Genomic DNA, 27,290 nt, shown 5'->3' with positions numbered 1-27,290 from the left:
CTCGGAAAATTTTTTCGCCAGAGGGCGCTGCGCGTCGATGATCGCCGAGTCGATGACCCTCGACGGCCTCCGTGCCGACGTCGACGTCATCCTGCCTATAAAGGCCGCGCGCAGCGTCCGTTGCTCAGTTCCGTTTTGTAGTCCCCAGTAATGTTTTTGGATTAGACTAATCACCTTGAAGGAGCATAGGCTGCAAACCCACAGGAAGTCATACTGCGGGGATGGATGGGAGGGTCGATAAGGAATACGTCGGAGGAACATCCCATCGAAAGAACGTTACAAGGTAAGAGTAACTAGTTCTTCGAAGGGATTGTGTCCTCCGACGTATTCCTTATCTTAGATAGACTCCCATAGCAGTGGTATTGTGACTGGAGGCGGGAGTAATAAAAGTTATGTTACCCTTCCAGAATGGACAGAGTGTAACACAGCCTTGCCGAATCTAGTTTCTTGACTAGAGGAGGAATCCAGGCTATAGAATTTGGTAAATGTATGTGCGGACGACCATGTGGCAGCCGCACATATATCTCGAATTGGCACCCCTCTTTGAAGGGCTGAGGATGTTGCGATACCCCTGGTAGAATGAGCCCTTAGATTTTGAGGAGGCTCCTTTCCTGCCAATTTGTAGCACTCCAGAATGGCTAAAATAATCCATCTGGAGATGGTTTGTTTTGTTATTGGAAGGCCCAACTTATGTCCTGCATAACCTACAAAGAGTTGGTCTGCTTGTCTGATCTTAGCCAATCTGCTGATATAGAAGCTCAAGGCTCGCTTAGGGTCCAGCCTGTGCAGTCTCTCTTCCTCCTTCCCCGGATGAGGAGGAGGGTAGAAAGAAGGTAATATAATCTTCTGAGTGATGTGAAACTCCGAGACTACCTTCGGGAGGAAGTTAGGCTTCACCTGAAGAACAACTTTGTCCTTGTAAAAGATTGTATGTGGAGGTTTACACGATAAGGCTTGCAACTCGCTAACCCTTCTAGCAGATGTCAATGCTATTAGCAAAACAGTTTTGAGGGTGAGAAGCTTCAATGAACAAGAGTGTAGTGGTTCAAAAGGGGCACCCTTTAGGAAGTTTAAAATTAGGTTTAAATCCCATAAGGGAACTTGAAAAGGTTTCGGGGGATAAACATTAGTTAATCCTTTTAGGTATTGTATTACCAATGGAATTTTGAAGTATGAAGGCTCCTCTGCAGTGCGCTTAAAGATTGATAGCGCTGCGAGATAGCCCTTAATTGTGCCAACCTGTAGGCCTGAATTAGCCAGGTAAAGTAAGAATGACAACACCATAGGTGTACCACAAGAAAAGGGTTCAATATTCTTTTCTCTGCACCAGCTGCAAAATTTGTTCCAACGGCAGCGGTATAGAGTTTTAGTTGCCGGCCTTCTGGCCGAAAGCAACACCTCCATAACCTCATCCGGAAGGTCCCAATCCTTGTACCTCAACCTTTCAGACACCAAGCGTGAAGGTTGAGGGTCTTGATGGCTGGATGGAGAACCTGACCTTCCTTCTGCGAGAGAAGATCCTCTCTGTATGGCAGTCGAATTGGAGGGCAGATGGACATGTCTAGAAGGTCCGGGTACCACGTTCTCCTGGCCCAATCCGGGGCAATTAGGATCATGGTCTTCCGAAACCTTCTCAACCTCCTGATCATTTGAGGAATGACAGGGACCGGAGGGAACGCGTACAGAAGTGGGAACTCCCAGTCCACTACGAACGCATCTCCTAGAGCTCCTCTCGGGGGAAATTCCCTTGAGCAAAATCTGTCGCACTTCCTGTTGATACTGGTGGCGAACAGATCCACTTGAGGGGTTCCCCAAAGGGCGAAGATCTCTTGAAGGACTTCCTGAGCTATCTCCCACTCGTGAGAGACTGTGCTCTGCCTGCTCAGAGCGTCCGCTGTCAAGTTCTTCTCTCCGGCTAGGTGAATTGCCGATAGAGAGATTCCTTCCTGAATTGCCCAAAACCAGAGCTGCATCGCCTCTCTGCACAGTGGTAGTGAGCCTACGCCTCCTCTTTTGTTGAGGTAGTGCATGGCCACTGTATTGTCCGTCATTATTAAGACGTTTCTTCCCCGTACAGACGGCAGAAAAGCCTTCAGCGCTAGTCTGATGGCTCTCAGCTCCAACAGGTTGATATGTAGTCTGGACTCCGATGGAGACCAACGACCGCTGATGGTCAAGTCGTTGGCGTGAGCTCCCCACCCCGTGAGTGAGGCATCCGTGACTACTGTTATCTCCGGCCATGGTTGCCAAAACATTTCTCCTTTCAGGATGTTCTCCCGACAGGCCCACCACTGAAGGTCTCGGGCTACTTTGACCGGGATCCGAAGGAGATCTGTCATCCTTCCTGAGAACTGTGACCACTGAGTTCTCAGTGCCCACTGGAGGGATCTCATTCTCAGGCGAGCCTCCGGCACGAGGAATATGCAGGATGCCATGAGGCCTAGCAACCTCAGAAAGTCGTAGGCTGGGAGATATTGGGCATTCTGAAATCTGATGACCATCTGCAGAATATCTCGAGCCCTCACCTCTGGTGGCAAGGCTTTTCCCAGGGAAGTGTCCAGGACTGCTCCAATGAATTGGAGTCTCTGTGATGGTATCATCTGTGACTTCTTTAAATTGAGGGAGAAGCCCAGCTTGTGAAGGAAGTGGCAAACATAATCTAGTTGTCTCTGAGCCTGTTCCGAAGATACAGCTCTGATCAACCAATCGTCTAGGTAAGGGTAGACATGAATCCCTTCCCTCCTTAGACTTGCAGCCACAACCGACATTAGCTTGGTAAAGACCCTCGGGGCGGAGGTTAGCCCAAATGGCAGAACTCGAAATTGATAATGAGAGCTGCCAATTGCGAACCTCAGGTATCTCCTGTGCCTGGGATGGATCGGCACATGGAAATAAGCGTCCTGGAGGTCTAGAGATACCAACCAGTCCTGAAGCTGGAGGGCCTGAAGGATCTGAGAGAGAGTCACCATCTTGAACTTGTCCTTTCGGAGGAATTTGTTCAATTCCCGTAAGTCTAAGATGGGTCTCAGTCCTCCGTCCTTCTTCGGTATTATGAAGTAGGGGGAGTACCAACCCTTGTTCCTTTCCGCTACAGGTACCAGTTCTATGGCACCTTTCTCTAGCAGGTCTAAAACCTCCTGCAAGAGGAGCGGATCTGGAAGCTTCAAAGGGTTGTTCCCCGGTGGATGACTCTGAGGGATATGTAGGAAGGGCAGGCAGTAACCTTGGGCCACTGTCTCCAGAGCCCAAGCATCTGACGTAATAGCCTGCCATTCCGTCAGATGGTGAGTTAACCTGCCCCCTACTGGTGTTCTGTGAGGGGAGACCTCAGAGTGGTTTTGAAGCGGCTGATGCAGTTGCCGAAGGTAAAGTGGCTCCTGCTCCTGCGGGTGCGGCTTTCTTTCCCCTACCCCGTCCACCACGGGTAAATCTTCCTTGGCCTCTTTGAGCCGGTCGTCCCCTGCCCCTTCCATATGAGGAATAGTAACGAAAGGACCGTCCTCTCCACGATGATCCCGAAGGACGAAAGGTATTCTGACGGATAGCAGCTCCCAATGACTTGGCTGCTGCCTTGGACGTTTGCAGTTTCTCCAAACTGTCATCCGCCTTCTTTCCAAAGAGGGTAGAACCGTCAAAGGGCATATTCAAAAGCCTGGTCTGCACGTCAGAGGCAAAACCAGACTTCCTCAACCACGCATGCCTGCGGATTGTGGTACTTGCCGCCATGGCCCTGCTGATACTGTCAGCAGAATCTAGGCCAGTTTGTAGGGTCTCGCACATCGCATCTTTACCATCCCTGATGATGTTTAAAAATGCGTCCCTTTCCTCTCCTTCTTGGAGGCAGTCAGCCGCTGATGAAGCGCACTCCCAAAGGGTGTGGCTGAACCTAGCGAGCGTACAGGTCGCGTTAATAGACTTTAACGCCATGCTACAGGCAGAAAAAACCTTCTTAGCCATGGCATCATACTTTTTGTCATCCCTATCCTGCGGAGCAGTGGGGTATGCAGATGTGCTGCCTGATGAGGTTGCAGCCTGTACAACCAAGCTCTCAGGAGTAGGGTGTTTTGACAAATATTCAGGGTCAGAACTAGCCACCCTGTATTTTGTTGACAGTTTTTTATTTACTGCCGGGATAATTTCTGGCGTTTCCCAGTTTGTCAAAATCCTTCTCTGTAGAGCAGAGTGAAATGGAACCACAGGATCCTCCTGTGGGCCCTTGTCCAGTATGTCAGTGAGGTCATCCTGCTGAAAGGCAGGAGAAGGTGCAGACCAACCCATAAATTCTATGATTCTAGACATCAGAGCTCTATATGGAGTCTCCGCATGTTCTCCTGGGTCTGGTTTGATAAATTCTGCTTCAGGAGAAGTGTCCAAGCCACTAGCTTCCTGAAGTGCATCCTGAAGATTTTTTAATCTTCCTTCCTCAGAGGCGAAAGTCTCTGGCTCTGGTGATGTGGTCCTCTGTAAATCAATATCTTGGTCTGAATCCTCCCTTTCCTCAAAAATCGAGGTTAAAGGGGGATACATTGGTTTTTGGAATGGTATAAACCCCATTTCCAATGCAGAAGGAGCCATCATCACAGGCCTTGAAAACGTCGATGTCGTCGACACCGACGTGAAAGTACTCGAAGGCGCCGTGAAAAGCGTCGAGAAATGTGTACTAGGCCTCGAAGAACTCGAAAGGATCGGAGTCTTGCTCGAGAACGACGTCGACGTTCTCGGCGTCGAGTCGGAGGTCTTTTGTCTAACCGTTGGCTGTGGAGTAGCCGTGGTTCTTTCCTTCACCGGCGTCGATATCGGCGTCGACGTCGGCGTCGACTCGATCGACTGATGCGCCGATGAATCCTTCGACAACGGCGTCGATGGCGCCGACCTCTGTTTCGAAGGAGTTTTCGACGATGGCGTCGATGATGCTTTATCTCCCGATGGCTCGAGGCGCTTTCGGGTTGACTTTTCCGCCGGGTACTGCGACTCGCGGCGTTTAGATTTTTTGGGTTTTTTACCCGGGGTATCACCCTCAGCTGTCTTCGAGGGGGACGAGGCCGCTTTCTCGAAGACGCTTAGCATCTTTTTCCTGAATTCCTCCCACTCAGCTTGCGAGCTGCGTTTTGTGGGGCAATGAACTCTCTCAGGAGAACTCGACGAAGATGACGAAGGGGATCTCCTACGTCTCTTCTTCGAGTGTCTCGATGTCGACGAGTGGTGGGAGCCACTTCGTGATCTAGATCGAGAGTGTTTTTTATGGTGAGGAGACGAACGTCTCGACTCTACCGAAGAAGCTTTCGAGGAAGTTAAAGTTGACCTACCTCTCTCGAGCTTCCCCCTACGCTCCTTCAAGGCTTTCGCCGTCATGGAAAGGCATTCCTCACACTCCGAACTCTGGTGCGTGATTCCCAGACACCACAAACAGACCCTGTGAGGGTCCGTCAACGACATTTTCTTCCCGCAGTCTCGGCACTTTTTGAAACCGGACCGAGGGGTCGTCGGGTCGGAGGAGGATGCCATCGATATCGAGGTAAATAGTAGTTATTATATACGTTATCTTGACGAGAACTGAGCAACAGTGTTCCGAGGCACAACGAAGCGCGGAAAAACGGAACTGAGCAACGGACGCTGCGCGCGGCCTTTATAGGCAGGATGACGTCGACGTCGGCACGGAGGCCGTCGAGGGTCATCGACTCGGCGATCATCGACGCGCAGCGCCCTCTGGCGAAAAAATTTTCCGAGGCCAGCAAAGCTGAAGGATTTCTATCTAAGATAAGGAATACGTCGGAGGACACAATCCCTTCGAAATATGAATTCTTTGCATCTTGCGGTTTCAGATTTGGCAAAGATATGAATATAGAGATATGTATGTGTGTTCATGCTCGGACTAAGTGGGTCATAAGCACGTGCTTCGTTACTGTATGCAATAAACTAGTGCAGGCCTGTATAGCTTCAGGAATGGATGAATATGTGCTTCAAGTATAAGCGCGGCAACATCATTGGTTTCTGGTTTCCCAGTTAGTCAACAAGCTCGATTGATGTCAATTCCATGTCGTCCAAATCATCAATTGGGTATGGTCTGAATGGTTGTCTAATAGAATATTGCTTTTCACACCTGCGATACACTGATGATTGCGATGATGGGCCTAACATATCTGATATTGCGCGCACACGCCCATATTTAAAATTACTTGTTTTCACCGCGCACACAGTGGCAAGGTTTAAGTTACTTACCTGAAACTATTGTTCTCCAGCAAGGGTCTGGCATGGATTCACATTATTTTATATTTATTTATTTCTAAGGTGCCACAGCCCGCAGGAATCAGGGCGCACAAACACATTACAGCTCAAGACAGGACAGACGGTACGGCATGGGAATTTATTCTAAGAGTAGCGTTTTAACATTTTTTTACAGAAAGCAGTACGTTTTTCTTCAGAGCACATACTCGCGGGGAAGGTGTTCCATGCACTGGCAGCTCTAAGAGGGAAGGATCTAACCTATCCTCAGACTTGTTTTGCACGCGCAATGGTAAAAAGCTCTGCTGAGCTCGATCGTAAAGACATACTAGGGTTATGTTGTGTCAGAGCGTGCTTGAGATAGTCAGGGGCATAACTATATATGCACTTGTGAGTTAAGGTTTTAAATTGAATCCTTTTTTAAACAAGCAACCAGTGGAGCTCTTTCATAATTTAGTGATGTGTTCTTACTTGGAAAATTTGTATATTATCCTGATAGCGTAATTCTGTATAATCTGCAGTTTATGAACATTTTCCTTGCTAGCTCCACTAAGTAGAGCGCTGGAGTAATCCAGCCGGGGCATTATTATAAGCTCTGACCAAGGTTTTACAATTCTTTCATAAAACGAGCAGATTAATTTGCCACATTATTGACATGAACGTCCGAGCTAGGGGATGCCTCCAATACTGTGCCTAGTGTTTTTACATTTTCAACCACTTGGAGGAGAATCAGCCAAATTGAAACTTGCATATGCCTGACTCAACTTACTTCTTGCCTGTTTGCTACCAAAAATCATGAGCTCTGTTTTTGAGCAATTAAGGCACATCCAGTTAGTAACCATCCATTCCCTGATGGATGCGTAGATATCATTAAGATTGGCTGAGTTGGTCACATATTCTCCACTAAGGTCCATTATAAATTGGAAATCATCTGCGTAGTTGGTGAAGTGGAGACCCTTTGCTTGAGATTCTTGCATGAAGGTTTTATATATATGTTAAAAAGGGCTGGGGAGATGCACACACTCTGAGGCAATCCACAATGAATGAGGGCTGATCAGAACAGGCAGTACCCCAGCAGATTTTGGAGCTTCTTTCAATCAGGAATTAGATTATCCATTGGATGGTATGGTCAGAGCGGTTCCCTGTTGTAGCTAGCGTTTTGAGTAGGTGTGAACGGTCTAACAAGTCGAACGCTGCTGATAGATCCAAAAGGATCAACAGCATTGTCCTGCTTTCATCCAGTCTCTCCAACATTTGGGTCTGCAGGTCCAGCAGGGCACTTTGTCCCATAATTGCTTCTGAGTGAAATGCTGATATCTATCTCAAAATGGGTCTGCAATTGCAAAGTGGCAGCCTTATCCAGGATTTTTACAAAAAATTAATAGTTACTCACTGTAGTGACGAACGTACCCTTGGTCCGTAGCCCCCTTTCCTCCATACTGTATGGGTGTCCCTTGTGAGGGACACGAGACAGAACCTTTTTCACCAGAAAAATCATCTTCCCCTTTAAATTTAGAGGCGCAGCCCTGGGAGCATGCGCTCACCTGACTCCACCCACAGGCGCAACTCCTCGGTCCCCATTGACGCATCAACAATATACAACATTGCCTAATGACACCAGTATTATTAGGGGGGAGGATGGTGGGATGTATGGAGGAAAGGGGACTATGGACTAAAATTATGTTAGTCACTACGGTGAGTAATTATTCGTTCCTCTTACATCCCGACCCATTTCCTCCATACTGTATGGGCGATTACAACTGAATGTTGCCCCAGGGTGGAGAGGAGACCCTCCTTAAGCAAATAGGTTTCTTAGAACCGCCTGCCCGAAGGCCGCGTCTGACCTAGAGGCAGCGTCCAGACAGTAGTGCTTGCAGAAAGCCGAAGGGGTGGCCCAGGTGGCCGCCCTGCTGATGACTTGCCAAGGTACGTGCCTTTGGAACACAATGGCCGTGGCCTTGGCTCGGACTGCATGGGCATGCAAATTAGCCAGAGCTGGCCTGTACTGCCCCTCATAGGCCTCCTTGATGGCCGCAACAATCCATCTTGCTATGGAGGCCTTGGAAGCCTGATAACCTGCCAGTGAGCCCCTGAAAGTGACAAAGAGGGCATCCGACTTGCGGAATTCCTTGGTCCTGTCCAGTTAGTATTTCAGAGCGCGTCTGACATCCAGACAGTGCAAGACCCTCTGAGGCTCATCCTTGGAGTCGGCAAAGAAGGTGGGTAAGACTATCTCCACATTTAGGTGAAAGGAGGAGGGCACCTTGGGTAGGAATGCAGGATGCATCCGGAGGACCACCTTATCCTTGTGGAAAGTGGTGTAGGGCTCTGATGCTACCAGAGCCTGTATTTCGCTGACTCTGCGAGCGGAGGCGAGACCTAGGAGCAGAGTTGCCTTTAGGGTGACCAGCCTGATGTCCGCGGATGCCATTGGCTTGAACGGTTTGTGCGCCAATGCGCCCAACACTACATTGAGGTCCCACACCGGGTGTGGCTTCCTTATAGGCGTTAGAGCCTGTGGAGGCCCGCCAGATATTGCTTGATCACTGGGTTAGCAGAGGAGAAGAGACCCTCCCCTGAATTCTTTTAGGCTCCTATGGCCACCAGATAGGTGCGGCATGTGTCCATCTGTACTCCAGAGTGGGAGAGTGGGTGAGGTGTGCCGAGAAGGCGAGCATGTCGTCCAGCGAGCACCTCAGGGGGTCAATCTGCTTAGAGTTGGCCCAATGGCAGAATCTAGACCATGTGCTCCTATTTTGGCTTGTGGTAGCATTGCTTCTGGCGCCCTGGATGATCTCCAGGTTAGCCTGAGAGAGGTTCAAGTGTTTCAGAGTGACCTGCTCAGGAACTACACTGCGAGGGCTAGTTTATGAGGAGCAGGGTGGAGTACCCTGCCCCCCTGCTGAATCAGGAGTGGAGCTGGGCCCAGCGGTAGGTGAATGGGAGGCCTGTCCGCAGCTCGGAGAAACACGGTCTCGCCAGCCACCAGGGAGCTATCAGAATGATGCAGAGGTGACAAGATTGCTTTAACCTGCAGATCACCCTGTGAACCAGGGGTGTGGGCGGGAAGACGTATGCCAACATGTAGTTCCATTGTATCTGGAATGCATCGCCCAGGGAGCCGGAGCCCGGCCAGGAGGCAAACAGGTCTACTTGGTGGTGACCTCACCTGAGGAAGATCTCTTTCATTACCAGGTCGTTCAATTGCAAGTTGTAATTTTTGGCCCCCGGTCTGCTGAGCATGTCTGCCTCCAGGTTGGACTACCCCGCGAGGTAGACGGCGGTGAGGTGGATGTTTTCCAGAGCCCATTCCTACATGCTAACCTCTAGGCTGCATAGTGGGGGGGGGGCCTGGTACCCCCCTGCTTGTTGACATAGTACATGCTGGTGGAGTTGTCCGCCTGGCTAAGTACTGTCTTGCCCTCTATGAGAGGGAGGAAGGCCTTGAGGGCCAGCCATATGGCCTTCAACTCTAGCCAGTTGATGTGGGACTCCTGCTCCTGCCAGGCACAGACTCCAGGGACGTTGTGGTTGTCCAGAGTGGCAACCGAGCCCTCTAGGGCGGAGTCAGTCGTGACAGTAACCTGAGGGAGAGGCTGTCAGAATGGCCTGCCCTGCCACAGGTTGTAATCCGCAGACCACCACCTGAGGTCCGGGTGTAGGGATGTCTACTGGATCCGCTTAGAGCCCTTCTCCTGATTCCATGAGGCTTCGAAGTGCAGCTGTAATCTCCTCATCTTGAGTCTTGTGTGGGGTACAGCCGAAAGGACCGCCGCCATAATACCCAGCAGGTGCTGGTACCTCCTGGCCAAGGTCACAGTCCTGGAGAGAAAGTGAGCCATGGCCCTCTTGATGGCCGTGATCTTGTCCTCAGAGAGAAAGACTCTGTATCGGGAGTCCCAGATGAGGACCAGGAAAGTCAGACTGAGTGGGTTGCAGCTGAGACTTCTTGAGATTGATGGTAAACCCCAGGTCGTGGAGTTTGTTCATGAGCGTGGAGGAGGTGTGGAGAACCGCCTCCAGAGATGAAGCCCGGACGAGCCAGTCATCCAGGTTTGGGTAGATGTGGTGGCCCTGGGCTCTGAGGAGGGCTGCCACGCGTTCATCAACCTGATAAATACCCTAGGGGCTGAATTGAGGCCGAAGGGTAGCACCTTGTATCGTAAATGGCAGCCCATGATCCTGAAGCGCAGAAAGGACTGATGCGGCTGCCAGATAGGGAAGTGTAGATACGCGTCCTTCAGATCAAGGGAGCACATCCAGTCTCCCCTGTTCAGTGTCTCCGCAGTGAGTGCTGGCATAACCATCTTGAATTTTTGTAGAGAAAGGGAGAGGTTGAGGGTGGAAAGGTCCAACACAACTCTCAGGCCAGCCTGGTGGTTCTTCTGTATGGCGAAAATCCTGGAATAGAAGCCCAAGACTCGCTGGGAGGAAGGTACTTCCTCCACTGACTGGCTCTCGACGAGCGAGTGGATCTCCGCCAACATAGTTGCTGTCCCAATCTGTGGGAGAGGAGGGGAAGAGGGAGGTGAGGAAGGGACAGGTAGGTGGTTCCCCGTGGATACTACAGAGAGGATCCAGGGGTCCGAAAAGTTTTGATGCCAAAATTGCATGTGGAAGGCAAGCCTACCCCCCACTGGAGACACGTGGACCCGAAGGGGCGTGTAATGCCTTCTTTCCCTCTGAGGCTGTTGCGGAGGAGGAGGATTGGAAAAAGCCTTTGCCCCCCACCCCTCTTTTGTTGTTTCCTCCGGTGCTGACTCAGGGCAGAGCGGTGATGTGACTGGGTGTACGCCTTGGGCGTAGCCTTCGTAACAATAGAGAAAGACTTCATGGTTTGCAAGCTGTTCTTTTTCTCTAATTCTTCATCCGTGGTGGAGTGGAAGATGTCACTACCCTTGAATGGAAGGTCCAATATGCTTTCCTGGACGTCGGGGTTAAACTTAGTAGCACAGAGCCAGGCCATCCTTCTCATGTCCGAGGCAATGCAGATGGCCCGGCCAGAGATATCGATATGTGCCACAGCGTACTCCATGATGTCCTGCGCTACCAGCCTGACTTCTGCTAATCCTGTCTTGAAGCGAGCTTGGCTGTGTGCCAGAAGTTCCGGGAGGAAGTTCGCAATTTCCCACCATAGCCTTTGGTTAACGGCTGCCAACATGGCATCGGCATTGGCTTGACGCAGATGCAAGGAGGTGTTGGAGTACAGCTTTTTCCCGTACGCCTCCAAGATCTTCTCCTCCTTGCCTAGCACTGCGGAGGACGAGGTGGCCGAGGACGACTGATGCTTAGAATAGAGTGACGCTGCAGCGATCACGGAAGAGTGCGGTTGAGGATGCGCCGAGAGCAAGAGTGTATCCCCCTACAACTGCCTATACTTGGCGCCCAGGCGCCGATCGATAGGCTGGGCCGAGTGTGGCTTGAGCCACCCCTTCTTGGCCAAGGCGACTATGTCCTTCTGCATCTGGATCCCTGTTTTGGAGGGGGGTCTTGGGGTAAGGACTTCTGCCAAGAACCCCTCCTCGGGCTCTTCTACCTCGGGTTGAGGAAGGGCCAAATACTCTGCCAAACCTGCAAGGCGTTTGTGGAAGGCCCTGGCTAAATGAAGATGGCGTGTCATGGTCCTCATCTTCGTCTGTGTCCACCTGAGTGCTCGGAGGATCTGGAGCTTGTGGAGGAGTACTGGGTGCCGTGGGCTGTGGTGTAGAGACCGGAGCCGGTGGCTGCTGGGGGGCTGTTGTGGAACTGCTTGCGGGGATGACAATCGGAGGAGCCGTCAGGGGCAGCGCGGGCTGCGCTGGGGCCTGAGGCACCAGAGCCAATGGAGGAATGACTATGGGTGCCGGTGGGAGGGCCGGAGGGAGCATGTCCCTGATAGTATCCCAAAGGATGGCCCCGATCTGGGGGGGGTTCTCATCGGCGCTAGGATCCTTTCGAAGAACCAGTCTTCAAGGGGCTGAAGAGGGGGCAGGTGAGATTAATGGGAATGGCTGTGGGCTGCTGGAGCCGGGGCACGTTCTGTCTGGGGTGCAGGGGCAACCTGCCCTGCGCTGCTGATGGATAAACTGTAGGCCACGTACCTGGTTGACACCAGTCCCACCTTATGACTCATTCTTCCACCTGCTCTGCTAGAGGGGTATCGGACGAGTGGCCATCTTGTCTGGTGCAGCAGTCATTTTGTCGAGCTGCGTGCCACATGCCAAAGTCGTGGTTCCTGGCTCACTGGACCCAGCCCCAGCCCCGTCCAAGACGCTTGGTGTTGCAATGTAAGGCCTTATTCCGTACCTCAGGCCTTGTGGGATATTTCAACCCATGCCAATGCACCCTACTACACCCCTTTGCCAATATTCTTAAGCAGGCAAATACTTTTGGAGCCCCTAAGCAGAGTCATTCAGTATAACAGGTTAAGCCAAGGTCAATGGGCAAAAGTCTTATATGGGCTGAAGCACTTCTGGTAGGTAAGTGGAAAAGTATTTGCACAATGTTTTAGATGTCTTTGAAGAAAAGAATCAAATGTAGGGTCACAAGCTGATTAGACTTGGGAGTAGTAGACGATGCAAGCAACTCTACAATGAGAGGTAAGTTCTCTCAGACTTTACAGTACCTTTGTATTGAAGTAAAAGTGCAGCAGATGCCTCTTGTTCCTTTGCAGCTCTGCAGATCTCACTGTTCCTGGGCCTCAGTCGTGGCAACAAGAGGGAGGACAAGAGGGAGGACTTCTGGGGACTCCTGCTCTGCAATGGGCCGGTCACCGCTCGCAACCGGCAATCTTTCCAACAAGTGGCCCTTCGGTGTTTCAGCTCCTCTGGACTACCGCAAATAGCAACACTGTGGTTTCTGGCTGTTGAGATAGACTTTTCTTGCTTCTGGGGTCCCGCACTCTGTTGAGGGGGCTTAGGCTCGGCCAATCCTGCTTCCTAGGAGTCTAGAGGAGCTTCCTGGAGCTCTTGGCCAACATAAAAGCAATGCACACAATCTGGTGTTCATCTCCCTAGTGTTTTGGTTTCCAGCAGCAACTCTGTGGAAATGCAACCAGCTCAGAGAGAATGTTGAGGAGGCTTATTTTGGAGTAGATTGGTCCCACCAACTCAAGCAGAGAAGTCGTCCTTGCAGGGGCATCTATGTCGATACAAATTTGTAGTTTCAGCACAGCCGCAGGGCTTCACCGGGTAAACCAATGGTCCAGGAGTTGCAGCAGGCTTCCTCTTCAAGTAGTTCTTCGGTTCCTTCGTCCAGTGGTCGACTCTGCCTTCCAAGCCAAAAGCCTCACCTTTTATTCAGTTCTCTCCCATTAATTCCAGCCCAGCTGTCAGTCCCCCAGCAGGGTGGCCGTCCTTGCCAGACACTCAGCCAATCATCACAGAGTGCATTTGTGTCTCTTAGGAGACTAATCACAGGGATTTTCATGGGCAACTCAGTCACTTCCTGCCCCCATCAGACACCCTGGAGCCAGAGGCGAGCTTCACTCATGAATCCTGCCAAAGCAAAGCGAAAAAAAGGGAGCAAACTGAGTTAAGTGCACAGTAAATCTCAACAAGGACCTTCCCACAACGAAATGGCGAAAAAAAGAAGACCGGGCCATTTTGACAAGAATGGTAACAGGGTGCTTTACTGCAGCTGTGAACACAGCCCACGGTAAAAGCACACCACAGTAGTTCAAATTAAACCACGGTCACCAGCCACTCATTGAGGAAAGGGTAACATAAAAATGTTACATGAGAAACTAGACAAAGGGTATACTAAGTAACCCTTCCAGCACCCTATTGTACTATAGTGTGTGCTGGGTCTAGAAAGTTACAATGTAAGTAAAGTCAATTTGACTTCACTGCTCTTGGAAATAGTAGTTTATCCAAGAGAAAGTATTTAAACCTTTGGGAAATCTGAAAGACTTCCCTGTGCCACTGCACTGATGGTACTTTGTGGTACAGTGTAAATGATGATGCCTATGGAGTTTGTCAGACTCCACAACCAAAAGAAACAGTGCTCAAGTCATAGCAAAAATACATGAGAGAGTGGGGAAAAAGGGTCTCACTCTCTCCAGGTAAAAAAATTCAAGTCTTCAAAATGCAGCAAAGGTGCTGTGGGTCTCTAAGGTAGAGAGAGGAATTAGCACCTTTCTGAGGATTCTCCCTAACACTTGTATTTACTGGTTTCATTGCACAGCTCTACAGTTCACTTTACCCCTCTTAAAATAAGCCTGGCTGCTCAGTTACACCACCAACTTGTGTAGTACAGGCCTATATTAAAAGGTAGGTTACCTAATACAAAGAGAAAAGTCTTGTGTCGTCCCACACCAGATGGACTGAAGTAATTCTTACTTAACAGCCTCCAAAGGTGAACAAACTCTGGCATGTTGGAACAATGTAGATAAGGTAAGTCGGCAAGTCAGATCCGTAACTTTAGGATAAGGATTGGCTCCAAAGGATGGGTCCGTATAGTGGGGCGCGAAGCAGGAATGGGCGTGCGCTGCGGCCGTATGAGGCATCACTCCCATCGCCAAAGGAGCCGCACCGACTCTGGCTGTTAGCTGGGCCCTTCCTGTAGATTACCCCAGCTGTGGTGGTTGCCTCTCTGTTCCCCTCCCGGGGTTTTCGGAACTAGCGTTCTGCCTTGGCTGACACCTAGAAGCGGACTTGGAACTGGTGCAGATTATGGGGAATCTGACTGTTTAATTAAAATAAAGCATTGAGAAGACCCGCAACGGGTGTTGATGCAATGTGATTTCTGCCCAGTACGTTGAATGTCAAAGTGAGGAAATTCAATGAAGCAGGAGTAACTATGACTCTCTTAAAGGTAGCCAAATAACTCATTATCTAATTAGTGATAAGCATGAATGGATTAACGAGATTCCCACTGTCCCCATCTACTATCTAGCAAAACAGCCAAGGGAATGGGATTGGCAGAATCAGAGGGGAGGGAAAAGCTCTAACGCGCCATTCAACGTGCTGTTGCTGGCCAGGGGTGCTGCCCCTGCACTGGGGCACCCCAGAGTGACAAAAGACTTCCTCCAATGGCTAAGCTCCAATGCCTTGAGGCCAGAGCCCCAGGGACCCCTCCTACTGCAACCGCTTTCACCTGGCCATGGGTGCCCAGCAGCCGATGTGGGCGGGAGGTCTACCTGGGCCATCCCTACCAAGTTTCCCAGTTCCATGCCTGACACCACATGCTAGTCCTGGTTTTTGCTTCCAATTGCATGCTGGAACTTGTAGTTTCGTTTTTCCCATTGCAGGGTTGGGCCTACAAGTCCCAGCATGCAGTGCGAAAAGAAAGCATCAGGTCTGGCTCGAAGAGTCAGCACAGAACTGGGAAACTTCGCAGGTATGAAGCAAGTAGGGTAAGAAAAATCAAGATTCAAAATTGGTAAACACAGATAAGTAATAAAATTGAAAAATGTAGAAAAACACTTATGAGCAGTCCTAGAATTGGATGTCCAGCCTTGAAAAAGCCCAGCCCTGAGATGAAGTAGGGCCTAGTGCCTAAGAGTCACCAGTTATTCTGTTCAGATACTTACTATTGGGTTATGCAATGCTCATTGTTGCAGTGAAGTGTTCAAGAAATCAGGAAAGGTTCAGTTAAGTGCCTCTCCCAGTCCCACCATGCTAGGAAAGGCCTGGGGGGATCCCTGACCAGACCACCAACGACCTTCATCAAGCAAGGGGCAGATATGGCCTAGAATTATCTTACTAACCCGAGCTCTGAAATACCCTCCTTACAGCAGCCCACTATAATTAATTTTGCTACCAGGCACCCCACTGTTCTTGTGCTCCCGGGTGGCCCACTGTAATTCTGCTTCCAGGTGCCCCATTGAAATTTTGCTCCTTGATAACCCATGCAATTTTGCTCCTGGCTGCCCTATTGTCATTTTGCTCCCAGATGCCCCACTGCGATTTGGCTAGTGGGTGTCCTAGGTGTTCTGTGCATTCTCCAAGGTGTCAGACTGTTTCTCCCAAGGTACCCCATAGTCATTTTACTCTCAGGTGTGTGATGTAGTACTTGCCTTCACAGTCCCAAGGAACCAGTGCCCAGTTTGCTTGGCAGTCCTAGTAATGCAATACCCAGCTCACTTCTTGACAACCCTTTACCAGCAGGTACTTCTCCAGCAATGCTGATATGGCTGTTGCAGACATAGTCACACCTTCCAACTGCGGAGTACCGTCCTGGGTTAATGACAATACATTTGCACACGCTCCTAACAGCAAGTATTTATTCCCTAGGGGACTTTCTCGGGCTGAGATTTATTTCACCCAGGAGCCTCAGATTGAGGTTTACTTAAGTTACTCTTGGTCTGTCTCTGGCTCCTGTCGTAGTCCGAGACTCAGCCCTTATTAGATTTGTGTTCTCTCCACCTGGTTTATGCCAGCTTCTGAGATATAGTCCTCAGCAGACCATCTGCTTTTTCTGTCCCTTTAGATATCATCTCTGCCATTTTCTGAGATATAGTCCAAGCAAGCTTACAGCTTTCTCTAGAACTTTGGACATTTTATAATGGCTCAGTCTGGTTACTACCTACCTCCAGGTCAGTAACCAGTCTGCCACTCCCTCTTCAGCAAACTGTGGTAATTTACAGTGTTATTAGCCTGGTTAACCATTATCGCTTTCGATTGGTGCTTCCCTAGATTCTTCCCCACCCCTCTCTTGAAAGGCTATGCCCAGTTTTCCCTGTAAGCTTTATCAGACGTATTGTCTTTCCCCTTTAGGCTTCTCAGCTGGTTATGCTTTTTTACTTCCCCTCTCCGATTGGTTTTGAATTATTGCCGAGGGCTTAACGCTCCCATTAGTCACCTTGGGCAGAAGTGTTTGATCAGTCCAGATGCTCAATGTATGGTCTGTTTCCAACTACATAACTCTGGTGGCAGGGAGGAAGGTTTATCTCAACCCTATTGACTTGTGGTGCTAGACTCTTATGGACTCCTGGCAGGACGGCTGGTGGGTCAATTGAAGCCAAGTAAGTTTTCCTAGATGGAAATGACGATCTATTCATCTTCCCGGAACCAAAGTGCAGGCTGGGCACCTCCAACAAGAACACAATGTTTTGAGACTCACAGGCCAGGGGTGGGGCGTGACTTCTATGGTCACAATAAATGTTGGCAGAGGGGTTTTACCGCCTCACCAGAAGGCTGGGTGGATGTAAGGAGGGACAGTCAGTATGTCAGATGGGAGCCCTGATCGGTTAGGCTGCCCCAAAGTATATGTAGACTGAGTAGTGTCCACCACACCTAAAGGAAACATGTTGGTTTGGGGCATTTGTAGGGGCTCTGGGGAATGCACTATTTAACCTCTAGGTAGCTCTTCACACAGCTAGTAGACATCCCTGGTCACCAAGACTGTCTAGGTTTCAAAAGTGAAGCATGCAAAGTGACAGTGTAGAGAAGTTAGGAATATCCATGTAACGTGTGATACATGTTCATGTTGTGGTATTTTCAAATATTGATATCATGCCATTTTAGTATTGGCTTACTCTATCAAAAACTGTGCATTCCACTTACCATGAAAGTGTGAAATCAAAGCTGTCCCTGACTTCTTTCTGAATCTTCTTCCACAACTCAGATGGAGTCATATTGGTCAAGGCTGTACTCTCTCCATTTTCCTGGTTTCGAACCTTTCGTTTGCCTTTCCGTTTGCGAGACTGGAGTTCATCAGGGGGCAAATGCGCCACAGGATTCAGGTAAGAGCTGAGGAAGCAGTTTAGGAAGTGACTGACAGCAGCTGACAATGAAGACATCTCAATTCCCTAAAACCAGAGGAATGATGTAGAAATGTAATCACAAAATCTAGAAATATTGAAGGGGCTTTCTCTCGCTGGTGCAAAAAAATTAAGAACAATGGCTGGTGTTAGGAAGTGGTGAACAAAATCAATGAAATTTAAGTTATTTAAGTCTTAGCAGAGGCATTACCTTCTTGAAGCACCCATATACATAAAGAACCCACTGTATGTTTATAAACTATGAGGCATTCCGCCTGATCACCTATTACTTTCTACAACCCCACAGAGGCAATCAAAGCAAAGAGCGTTGATTGCAAACATTCCTGCACATTACAATCGCAAAAAAACATGACAAGTTAATGCGAGGATGACATTCAGAAATGCATTTTGGAAATAATCCTCAGTGTTCTAAAAACAGCCTTATCCTTGTGAACTGCTAGGAAAAGTTAATCGCTGCTATGGCCTGTAATTTACTTACTTTTCGTATGGAGGTACATGCTTCTGAAAAAAACAACTTTAGCGGGTACTTGTGCATAGGTTACAGGGTTTGAGCATTAGACTATGTGGAACAGAATTTAAACCTCAATTGGGTTCTGGTTTACATATGGTAGGATGTAAACCACTTCATCCTTTCCATAAATGCTTTTACAGCCAGGCATTTCCAATATATAAACCTATTTCCGTCAGGTAGTGGAAGCCGCTAATGAGAATAAATAAAAATGTAATTAATTGTAGGTCATGCCACTATAAGGCAAGTATAATATAGCATTAAGCATCCAGAAGGGTAAAGGCTTGGCCAGTAACTGCCCGCTATCTCGAGCAATGGGGAGACCCCGGGAGAGCTTAGGGCCATTACAACTCCACGTCCCTTTTCCACATTCCAATACTTACGTGTGAGGTGTCCCACCTCCTCCAGGAATTCTTTCTCTATTTCTAAACTGTCAGTCAGACCCCGCCCCCTTGCTGAGGGATATCAGCAGTGCCCACCCGACCGGCCACAGTTCTTCATTTTCCGCAGAGAGCTGCAACAGTTGGGCACTCCCCTGCTGTGGGGAGCACCAGTGATTTAAATTGTGCCCGGGCCCGGTCAAAAAGCCACCTGGGGATGGCTTTGCTAACAAGTGCCAGCATAAAGGACCGGACTGCGGCGGTATCGGTAGCCGAGCAGATCACCTCTAACCCTCTTGAAGGATTTTTTCAGTTGAGCCTGTGCTCCACTCGCGCTTCAATCTTTATTTTAAAATGTATGAGCAAAGGGACCCTTGCATGCACACGTGTGAGGGTTCCTTACTAGAGTAGAGGGCTCTAGAGCCCTTTTTTTATTTCCAGGTGCCCAGCAGGGCTCTCGTGCCAGTGATCATATTTTCTTTTTTTAATTTCAGGATCTCCGAAGCGGCTTCACGCGCCAGTGGTCAGGAAATAAAATTAAGTGCTAGAGTAAGGGACTATTGCAGGTGGGCACGCAAGGGTGCCTTTACTATTCCATTTTTTTTTAAAACTTGTTGGAATGCGAGCTGAGCGACGGCGCCAACTGAAAAAATCTTTTAAGATGGCTAGAGGCGCTCCGCTCGGCTTCCGACACCACTCTCTAGGGCTGAATTGAAATAAAGGGGGCCACCTCCTTCCCCTTCACAGGTGGCCCACTGAGACCTGGGCCACACCTGGCAGACGTGGTCCAGGCGTGAAAAGGTTTTGGGTGTCCCCTCTCACGCTGCATCTAATTGCTGGGCTGCATCTTGTCAAGCAGCCCAGCCCATTTAAAGAATTTGGGGTCTCCACACGTGCTGCTACTGCCTGTTGCTATTGTCTGCCACAAGAACCCCCACCATATAGTGCAGAAAGAACAGAGGGAGAGCAGCAGCCAAGATCTTCAGGCAGCCTTGGACAGGTTGTCTTGCAAGGAAGGAACAAGTTACTTACCTGTAACTGTTGTTCTCCAGCATGGGTCTGGCATGGATTCACATGCTCATGAATATTCCCCGTCAGGATGGGAATCCTCGGTAAAGAAAACTCAGTATCAGTTTCGTTTCTGATCTGTCTTTCGTAGTAGTAACCAATCACTGATCTCTGCGTCATACTGACCACAGCCAATGACTGCCATCTCCCTAAGCCCCGCCTCTGGCAGCCATCTTCAGATGTGGTAGCAGGTGAAGTGGCAGTATGACCAAGTGAAGAGCCGCAGAGGGGTAGGCGGGAGGGTTCGCATGTGAATCCATGCCAGACCCATGCTGGAGAACAACAGTTACAGGTAAGTAATAATTATTATAACAGAGTTATAATAACTAGCACACAAAACGAAAGGCGGACAAAAGGAATGCTGGTGTACGGTTCTTTAGTTACACTATCACCCATATACTTTTCTTGTCCGGTACACCAGCAGGGTTTTTTGCGATTTTATAAAAAAGGGAACACACAAGACACTATATACTCCTAGCAGCTGCGGATCTAAAAAGTAATACACAAAAATGTAAAAGGAGTCCTTTCCAATATTAAAAGTAGAAGTCTTTCAAAAATATATACAAAGTTCATACAGTGCACTGTATTTAAAAACGATATATAAAAACCTTCTCCAGCATGGGGTCTGGCATGGATTCACATGCTCATGAATAAAAGAATACATAGCAGTACACACATGCACAACCATGGGAGGTGGCAAAGGCTCAACATTAAGCATTACATCCAAAACTCAACATTAAGCAATTCTTACCTCCTCACCAGGCTCACCTTAGGCGAACAGGTTGCGCAGCACTGCTTGGCCGACCCTGGACTCCTCCCTGGAATCCCGATCGACGCAGTAGAATTTCGTGAAGGTGTGCGTCGACCTCCACGTAGCAGCCCTGCAGATGTCCAGCAAGGGCACACCAGATAGGAACGCCGTGGTAGCTGCGATCGCTCTGGTGGAATGGGCTCTCGGACGGCCAGGCAGCGGTCGGTTTGCCAACCGATGACAGTACATGATACAGCCGGAGAGCCATCTGGAAATGGAAGCCTTCGACAAAGCCTTCCCCTGATTGACAGGTCCAAAGTTCACAAAAAGTTGTGACGTCTTCTGAAAACTCTTTGTGCGGTCCACGTAGAACTTCAGCGCTCTAGCCACATCCAGCGAGTGCTCGAAGGCGACGGGAAGAAAACAGGCAACACCAAGGGTTCGTTGAGGTGGAAGTCCGACGGCACCTTGGGCATGAAGGAGGGGTGCGTCCTGAGCACTACCCTCGTGTCGTGAAAAGTCAAGTACGGGGGCTTGCAGGAAAGGGCCTGGATCTCTCCCACCCGTCGTGCGGAAGTGATGGCCACAAGAAACGCAGTTTTCCACGACAAGAACTTCAACGGAGCTGGGTGCAGAGGCTCGAACGGAGGTCCCATGAGCTTGGTCAGCACCACGTTGAGCTCCCACGCCGGGGCCGGGGCCTTCACCGGCGGGAACGATCTGAACAGTCCCTTCATGAATTCTTTCACCAGACGATGAGACCACAAAGACGTCCGTCCCGTGGTTCTGGTGTATCGGGAGATCGCAGCAAGATTAATCTTGATGGAAGCGTGCGCCAGTCCAGCCTTGGCCAGCGTTAGCAGGTACGGCAGTACTTGAGCCGTAATCCGTAGAGGGTTAATCTTCTGTGCGTGGCACCAGACAGAGAACCTCTTCCATTTGTGTCCGTAGCATTTAAGAGTTGAGGACGCCCTGGCCTTTGCAAGAACCTCTCTGCAGTCGGCCGGTATGTCGTAACCTCCAAACTCTAACGCTGCAGGAGCCAGGCCTGCAAGTTCAGCGACTTCGGGTCGTGATGGAGGATGGCGCCTCCTTCCCTGGAGAGAAGATCTGCGTCCACTGGCAGCTTGATTGACGGGGACGCTGACAAGTCCAGAAGGTCCGGGAACCATATCTGCCACGGCCACGCAGGTGCGACGAGGATCATCCTGCACCGTGACCCCTTGAGCTGGTAGATGAGCCGGATCAGCAGCGGCAATGGAGGGAACGCATATAGGAACAGGCCCTCCCAGAGGAACGAGAAAGCATCGCCCATGCTCCTCAGCTGGGGAAACCTGCTGGCGAACCTCCGGCACTTGGAGTTCGTTGCCGTCGCAAACAGATCGATCTGGGTTGTGCCCCACCGTCAGAAGAGGCGGTCCACTAGATCCTGTCGTAGTTCCCACTCGTGGTACGAGCGCAGCTCTCTGCTGAGCGAGTCTGCGGTGCTGTTTTTTATCCCTGCCAGATGAAACGGCACCAGAAACATCCCTTGGGCGACGGCCCAATGCCACAGATCCTGAGCCTCCTTGGACAGGGCTGGGGATCTGGTACCGCCCTGCTTCCTGATGTAGAACATGGTGGTGGTGTTGTCGGTGAAGATCCTCGCCACCTTGCCCTTGAGGGATGGAAGAAAGGACCTGAGGGCCCAAAACACTGCCCAGAGTTCCAGGACGTTGATATGGAGGGACTTCTCCGTCGGAAGCCAAAGGCCTCTCGCGTGCAGATTTTCGGTGTGCGCTCCCCACCCTTCCAGGGAGGCATCCGTGGTCACTGTCTTCTGGTGGCCCGGGGACTGGAAGTCCATGCCCGCCGTCAGATGCGCGCGGGTGCCCCACCACCGGATCACTCGTCGGACGCTCTCGTCGAGTGTGATCCTGTCCTCGAAGCTGCCCGTCTGGATCCAGCGAGCGTCCAGGAACTCCTGCAACGGGCGCATCCGAAGCCTGCACAGGCGGATGAGATAAATGCAAGAAGACATCATTCCGAGGAGGGATTTGATGGACCTCACCCTGGCCGCGTCCGCAACCAGCATCCGCTGCACCTTGCCCAAGATGGCCCTCGTCCTTTCCTCCGACGGAGAGGCCAGAAGCGCCACTGTGTCGAGTTTCGCTCCCAGAAACAGGGCGTCTTGCGCGGGCACCAGGTGGGACTTGGCGTAGTTTATGGAGAATCCCAGGTCCGTGAGTAGTTGGACGGTCCTCGTCGTGTGCTCCGCGGCGAGCTCCTTTGTCTTTGCACGGATGAGCCAGTCGTCCAGGTAGGGGTAGACGTGGATCCCCTCGAGGCGCAGCCGCGCCGCCACCGGTGCGAGGCACTTGGTGAACACCCTGGGTGCCGACCTCAATCCGAAGGGAAGGGCTCTGAACTGGTAGTGACGCCCTTGGACCACGAATCTGAGAAACTTTCGGTGTCCCTTTAGGATGGGGATATGGTAGTAGGCATCCTCCAAATCCAACGACAGGAAATCGCCCTCCTCCAGTTGACCCAGGACGTGCTGGAGGGTGACCATCCGGAACTTCTGTGCCTTGATGAATTTGTTCAGTCGTCGTAGGTCCAGGATGGGACGCCATCCTCCTGTCTTCTTCACGAGGAAGTATCTTGAGTAAACTCCGAAGCCCCGAAGCCTCTTTGGGACGAGCTCGATGGCGCCTTTCTTGAGCATCGCCTTTACCTCCAAGAGAAGTTGAGGGATGTGATGTTCCTTCCTGGCCACGGGGGGACGCGCGGGCACTTCTTTAGAAACTTGAGCGCGTGACCCTGGGCCAGGGCGTCCAGCACCCAACGGTCGGTGGAGATGGACTCCCACACGCTGACGAAGTTCGCCAGCCGGCATCCCACCGGGGTGCTTCGGTGGGGGCCCGACCCCACGGCCGGTTCAGATCTGCTTCGACGAGGCTTTGCCGCCTTGCCCTCCTTGGCGACGGCGGTGGGGTCTGCCCGACTTGCCTCGTCCCCTGTAGGCTTCTTGCGACGATGAACGGGCCGCTTGACGATAGGTGGAAAATCCGCCGCCGGAACCTTTGGAGGCACCCTGCTTGCCTCCGCCGCTCCGAAAGGGCGGCCGTCGTTGCTGGAGAACGCCAAGAGCCCGGGCCGTCTCCGTGTCCGTCTTGATGGCTTGTAGGGAATCGTCCACTGTTTTCCCAAACAGGTTGTTCCTGTCGAACGGCATGTCCAAGAATCTGGTCTGCACGTCCTGACGGAAGTCAGTTGCCTTGAGCCATCCACGCCGTCTTAGGGACACGCCGTTGCCCAACTGGCGAAATCCAGTGTCAGCGATGTCCGTCGCTATCGTAATGGCGTGGTCCGACGCCACTTCTCCTTCCTGCAAGATCTCTAGGGCCTCCGCCCTCTTGTCTGGTAAGAAGTCCAACAGGGGGGCGATTTTGTACCACAACTCCCTGTCCTAGCGGGCTACGATAGCCAAGGCGTTGGCAGCCTTACTCGTCGTCGCGGCCGATGAGATGACTGTGTCCCATCGTGTCCAATTTCTTTCCCTCGCCGTCCGGTGGGGAGGTTGACGTGGAGGCCGAGGGCCGCCCCCCCCGCTTTCTTCCTGGCCGCCGCAGAGACGACCGAGTTTGGGGTCGGCTGTGCCCGAAGGCACAAGGGGGCCACGTCCGGGACCCGGTACTTCTTCTCGTACCGGTCCCTTCTCGCAGGCGTTGTGGATGGGTTCTTGAGGAGGGCGAGACCCTCATCCCAGATATCGTCCAGTAGAGGTACAGCGAGGACCGTCTTCCTCTTGGTCTTGCGGCGTTGATCAAGGAAACCTTACTTTTTCTTCTCTTCCGGGCAGAGCTGGAAAAGCTCGGATGCCCTGGCAATCATGGCATGAAACGATCCAATCTCGTCGGGCGGGGAAGCCCGGGGAGGAGGGGACGACGGGAGATCCTCGTCGTAAACCTCGTCGTCTGTGCCCGTCGCGGACGTGTCAGTCCCCGTATCATCCCCACGGGTCGTGGATGGGGAGGAGGGCTGAGCAGGGCGCGATGGTTGAAAAGGAGGTGGAGGATGAATCCTTCTTCTCCTAGGAGGGGTCCCAGAAGGGCCTGGCTCCGGGTCCCCCGTCGGGAGAGGTTCCTCCGTTGGTGGTAACGGCAATCTTGTCCTTATGTCCGAGCATAAGGACTGTATAGCCAACAAAATGGCCGCCGAGTTGTCTTGCGGCACTGGTTGAGGGGAGTCCAACGGGGGGTCAGGAGCCCCGTCGGCACCCTCGATGTTCTCGTCGTCTCTTACATCGGGGTCCCTCCCGACAGGCTGGTCTTCTTCCACGCCAACGCCGTGGCTTAAGACTTCGATCAGCTCCTCAGAGGTTGAGGCCGAATCCGCGACGACCTCCTGCCCCCCCTTTTTCTTCTCCGTCGGAGGTTTCACGGGGGTCCTGTCGATGGGCATGAAAGAGGACTCCCTCTGCGGTGGCAGGGAGACTCTGGGCCCCGAGGTCGCCACCACTGGTGTAGCCTCCACAGGCGGAGCCAGGGCCGCCGCGACTGTCTCGATAGAGGCCTTGGCCGGATGGATTAAGGCTTTCACCACCTTAGGTGCGCTCACCGCCTTCTCCTTGGGGGGAGGGTCACCGCCTCGCTCCCCCTCCGATGGGGCCTTCGAGCTCGACCGGGGTCTCTCCAGGAGCTTTGCCGGGTGCTCGGCCTTCCTCTTACCCGAGCCAGAGCGTTGGCTCGTGGTTGATGGCGCTGGGGAGGATGCACCCTGCCTGGCGCCCGTAGAGCCCGACCGTTCGGCGCTCCCGGTGCCAGCGGACTCGCGGTGCTTGGCCTTCTGTTGGACCCCCGTCGCCCGGGCGCCCTCAAATGTCTTAGAAGACCGCTCGGACGACTTCTTCTTCTCGCCTGACGGGCTCTTCCCTTCCAGCCAGTTGGCGAGACGCAGATGGCGGTCCTTCATGGTCCGCTCCGACATATTGCCGCAAAACGCACAGTCCTTCTCCACGTGCGTCTTGTCCTCATGCAGGCAGTAGAGGCAGAGGGAGTGTTCGTCCTCCTTAAAGACATTCTGACGCTGGCATCCAGGGCAGACCCTGAACAGCTTTCCGGGCGTCGAGCTTCCCTTCTCCTGGGCTATGATCGAGATGGGCCTGAGAAACTTCTGGAGTCCTCCAAAAGCGTGGCTCGACAAAATCTTCACCCTTGAGGGGCGTAGAAGAATCCGATACGGGTCCCCGTTGATCGGATAAAGAAACGGTGGAGCTTGAGGCTCTTTTGACCGAAAGAGAAAATTTTCCTAAGAAAAAGCGCGAAAAAAGTACTAAAGCTCAAGAGCAATAGCACGAGGATCCCAACACTTGAACGGCGGTAAAAATATGAAGATGGCTGGCAGAGGCGGGGCTTAGGGAGATGGCAGTCATTGGCTGTGGTCAGTATGACACAGAGATCAGTGATTGGTTACTACTACGAAAGACAGATCAGAAACGAAACTGATACTGATTTTTATTTACCGAGGATTCCCAGCCTGACGACGGGGAATATTCATGAGCATGTGAATCCATGCCAGACCCCATGCTGGAGAAGGTTTTTATATATCGTTTTTAAATACAGTGCACTGTATGAACTTTGTATATATTTTTGAAAGACTTCTACTTTTAATATTGGAAAGGACTCCTTTTACATTTTTGTGTATTACTTTTTAGATCCGCAGCTGCTAGGAGTATATAGTGTCTTGTGTGTTCCCTTTTTTATAAAATCGCAAAAAACCCTGCTGGTGTACCGGACAAGAAAAGTATATGGGTGATAGTGTAACTAAAGAACCGTACACCAGCATTCCTTTTGTCCGCCTTTCGTTTTGTGTGCTAGTTATTATAACTCTGTGCCGTTTCCTTAGAGCCGTTTGAGGATCCTAACCTGATCTTCCTCTACCCACCCCACCTTCATAGCGAGGTAGACAATGGTGATCTTGAACCCAGGAGAGCGGGGTTTGGAGGCAGGTAAAAGGTGGGTCAAGTTATAAGTGAAGGGTTAAGTTGTCTATTGTGTGCCCACCCTGTCTCCCAATAAGGTGATTAGACAATCACCCCGCTACATTTTTGGAGGCTGTGCTGAGACCACCTTTGGTGTGCCAATACCCTCCTTCCTACTTACTTACCTTGTACCTTTGTTCTTCCTGGGGTAGTGTACAGTTGGCTAGCATATGTTTTGTGTGTGCATGTTTTGGATAGGGATTTGTATACAGTATTATAATCCTGTTCATCTTTTTAATTTACTGTTTTATGGATTTGCCATCCTATTTGACGGACATGTCAAATCCTCATGGATCGGATTCAGGTATCCAGCTGGGCTGAGGGCAAAGGGATTAAGCCTAACCATTATTTTATAATAGTCGACGCCCCTAGGAGCACACCTCTACAACAAGTGCTCAGGTTGACAGAGCCCCTACAGTCCCTCACTGGCCAGGTGAAATGCCTGGGTTAGGCCCCTAGCCAAGCAGGAAGCAGTATCCTGGTATGCTATCAGCCTAAGGAAGTTGACTGAGACATTGCCCCTTACCATCCATGGGGGATACCCAATAGTGTCCTTCCGTCTCTGGGCATTGAACACATGGACAGGGTCGCAAGTTAGTGCACCAGTCACACCACTTACGCTTAGCCTAAATCCT

At 51.1% G+C, this 27,290-nt stretch overlaps 1 protein-coding gene across 1 annotated transcript in view; it reads right to left on the bottom strand.

The window, feature by feature from the left end:
* The window catches only part of LOC138492324 (clustered mitochondria protein homolog), a 1,100,229-nt gene that overhangs the window by 393,773 nt on the left and 679,166 nt on the right, over nt 1–27,290 (bottom strand). The window contains exon 16 of the mRNA XM_069619372.1: nt 17,709–17,953. Within this exon, the coding sequence (XP_069475473.1) occupies nt 17,709–17,953 (245 nt within the window). The remainder of the gene's footprint in view (nt 1–17,708; nt 17,954–27,290) is intronic.

Source organism: Ambystoma mexicanum, chromosome 10 (genome assembly GCF_040938575.1).
Source record: "Ambystoma mexicanum isolate Mex_15411 chromosome 10, UKY_AmexF1_1, whole genome shotgun sequence".
Classification (NCBI taxonomy): domain Eukaryota; kingdom Metazoa; phylum Chordata; class Amphibia; order Caudata; family Ambystomatidae; genus Ambystoma; species Ambystoma mexicanum.
This window is presented reverse-complemented; position numbering and strand designations above follow the sequence as displayed.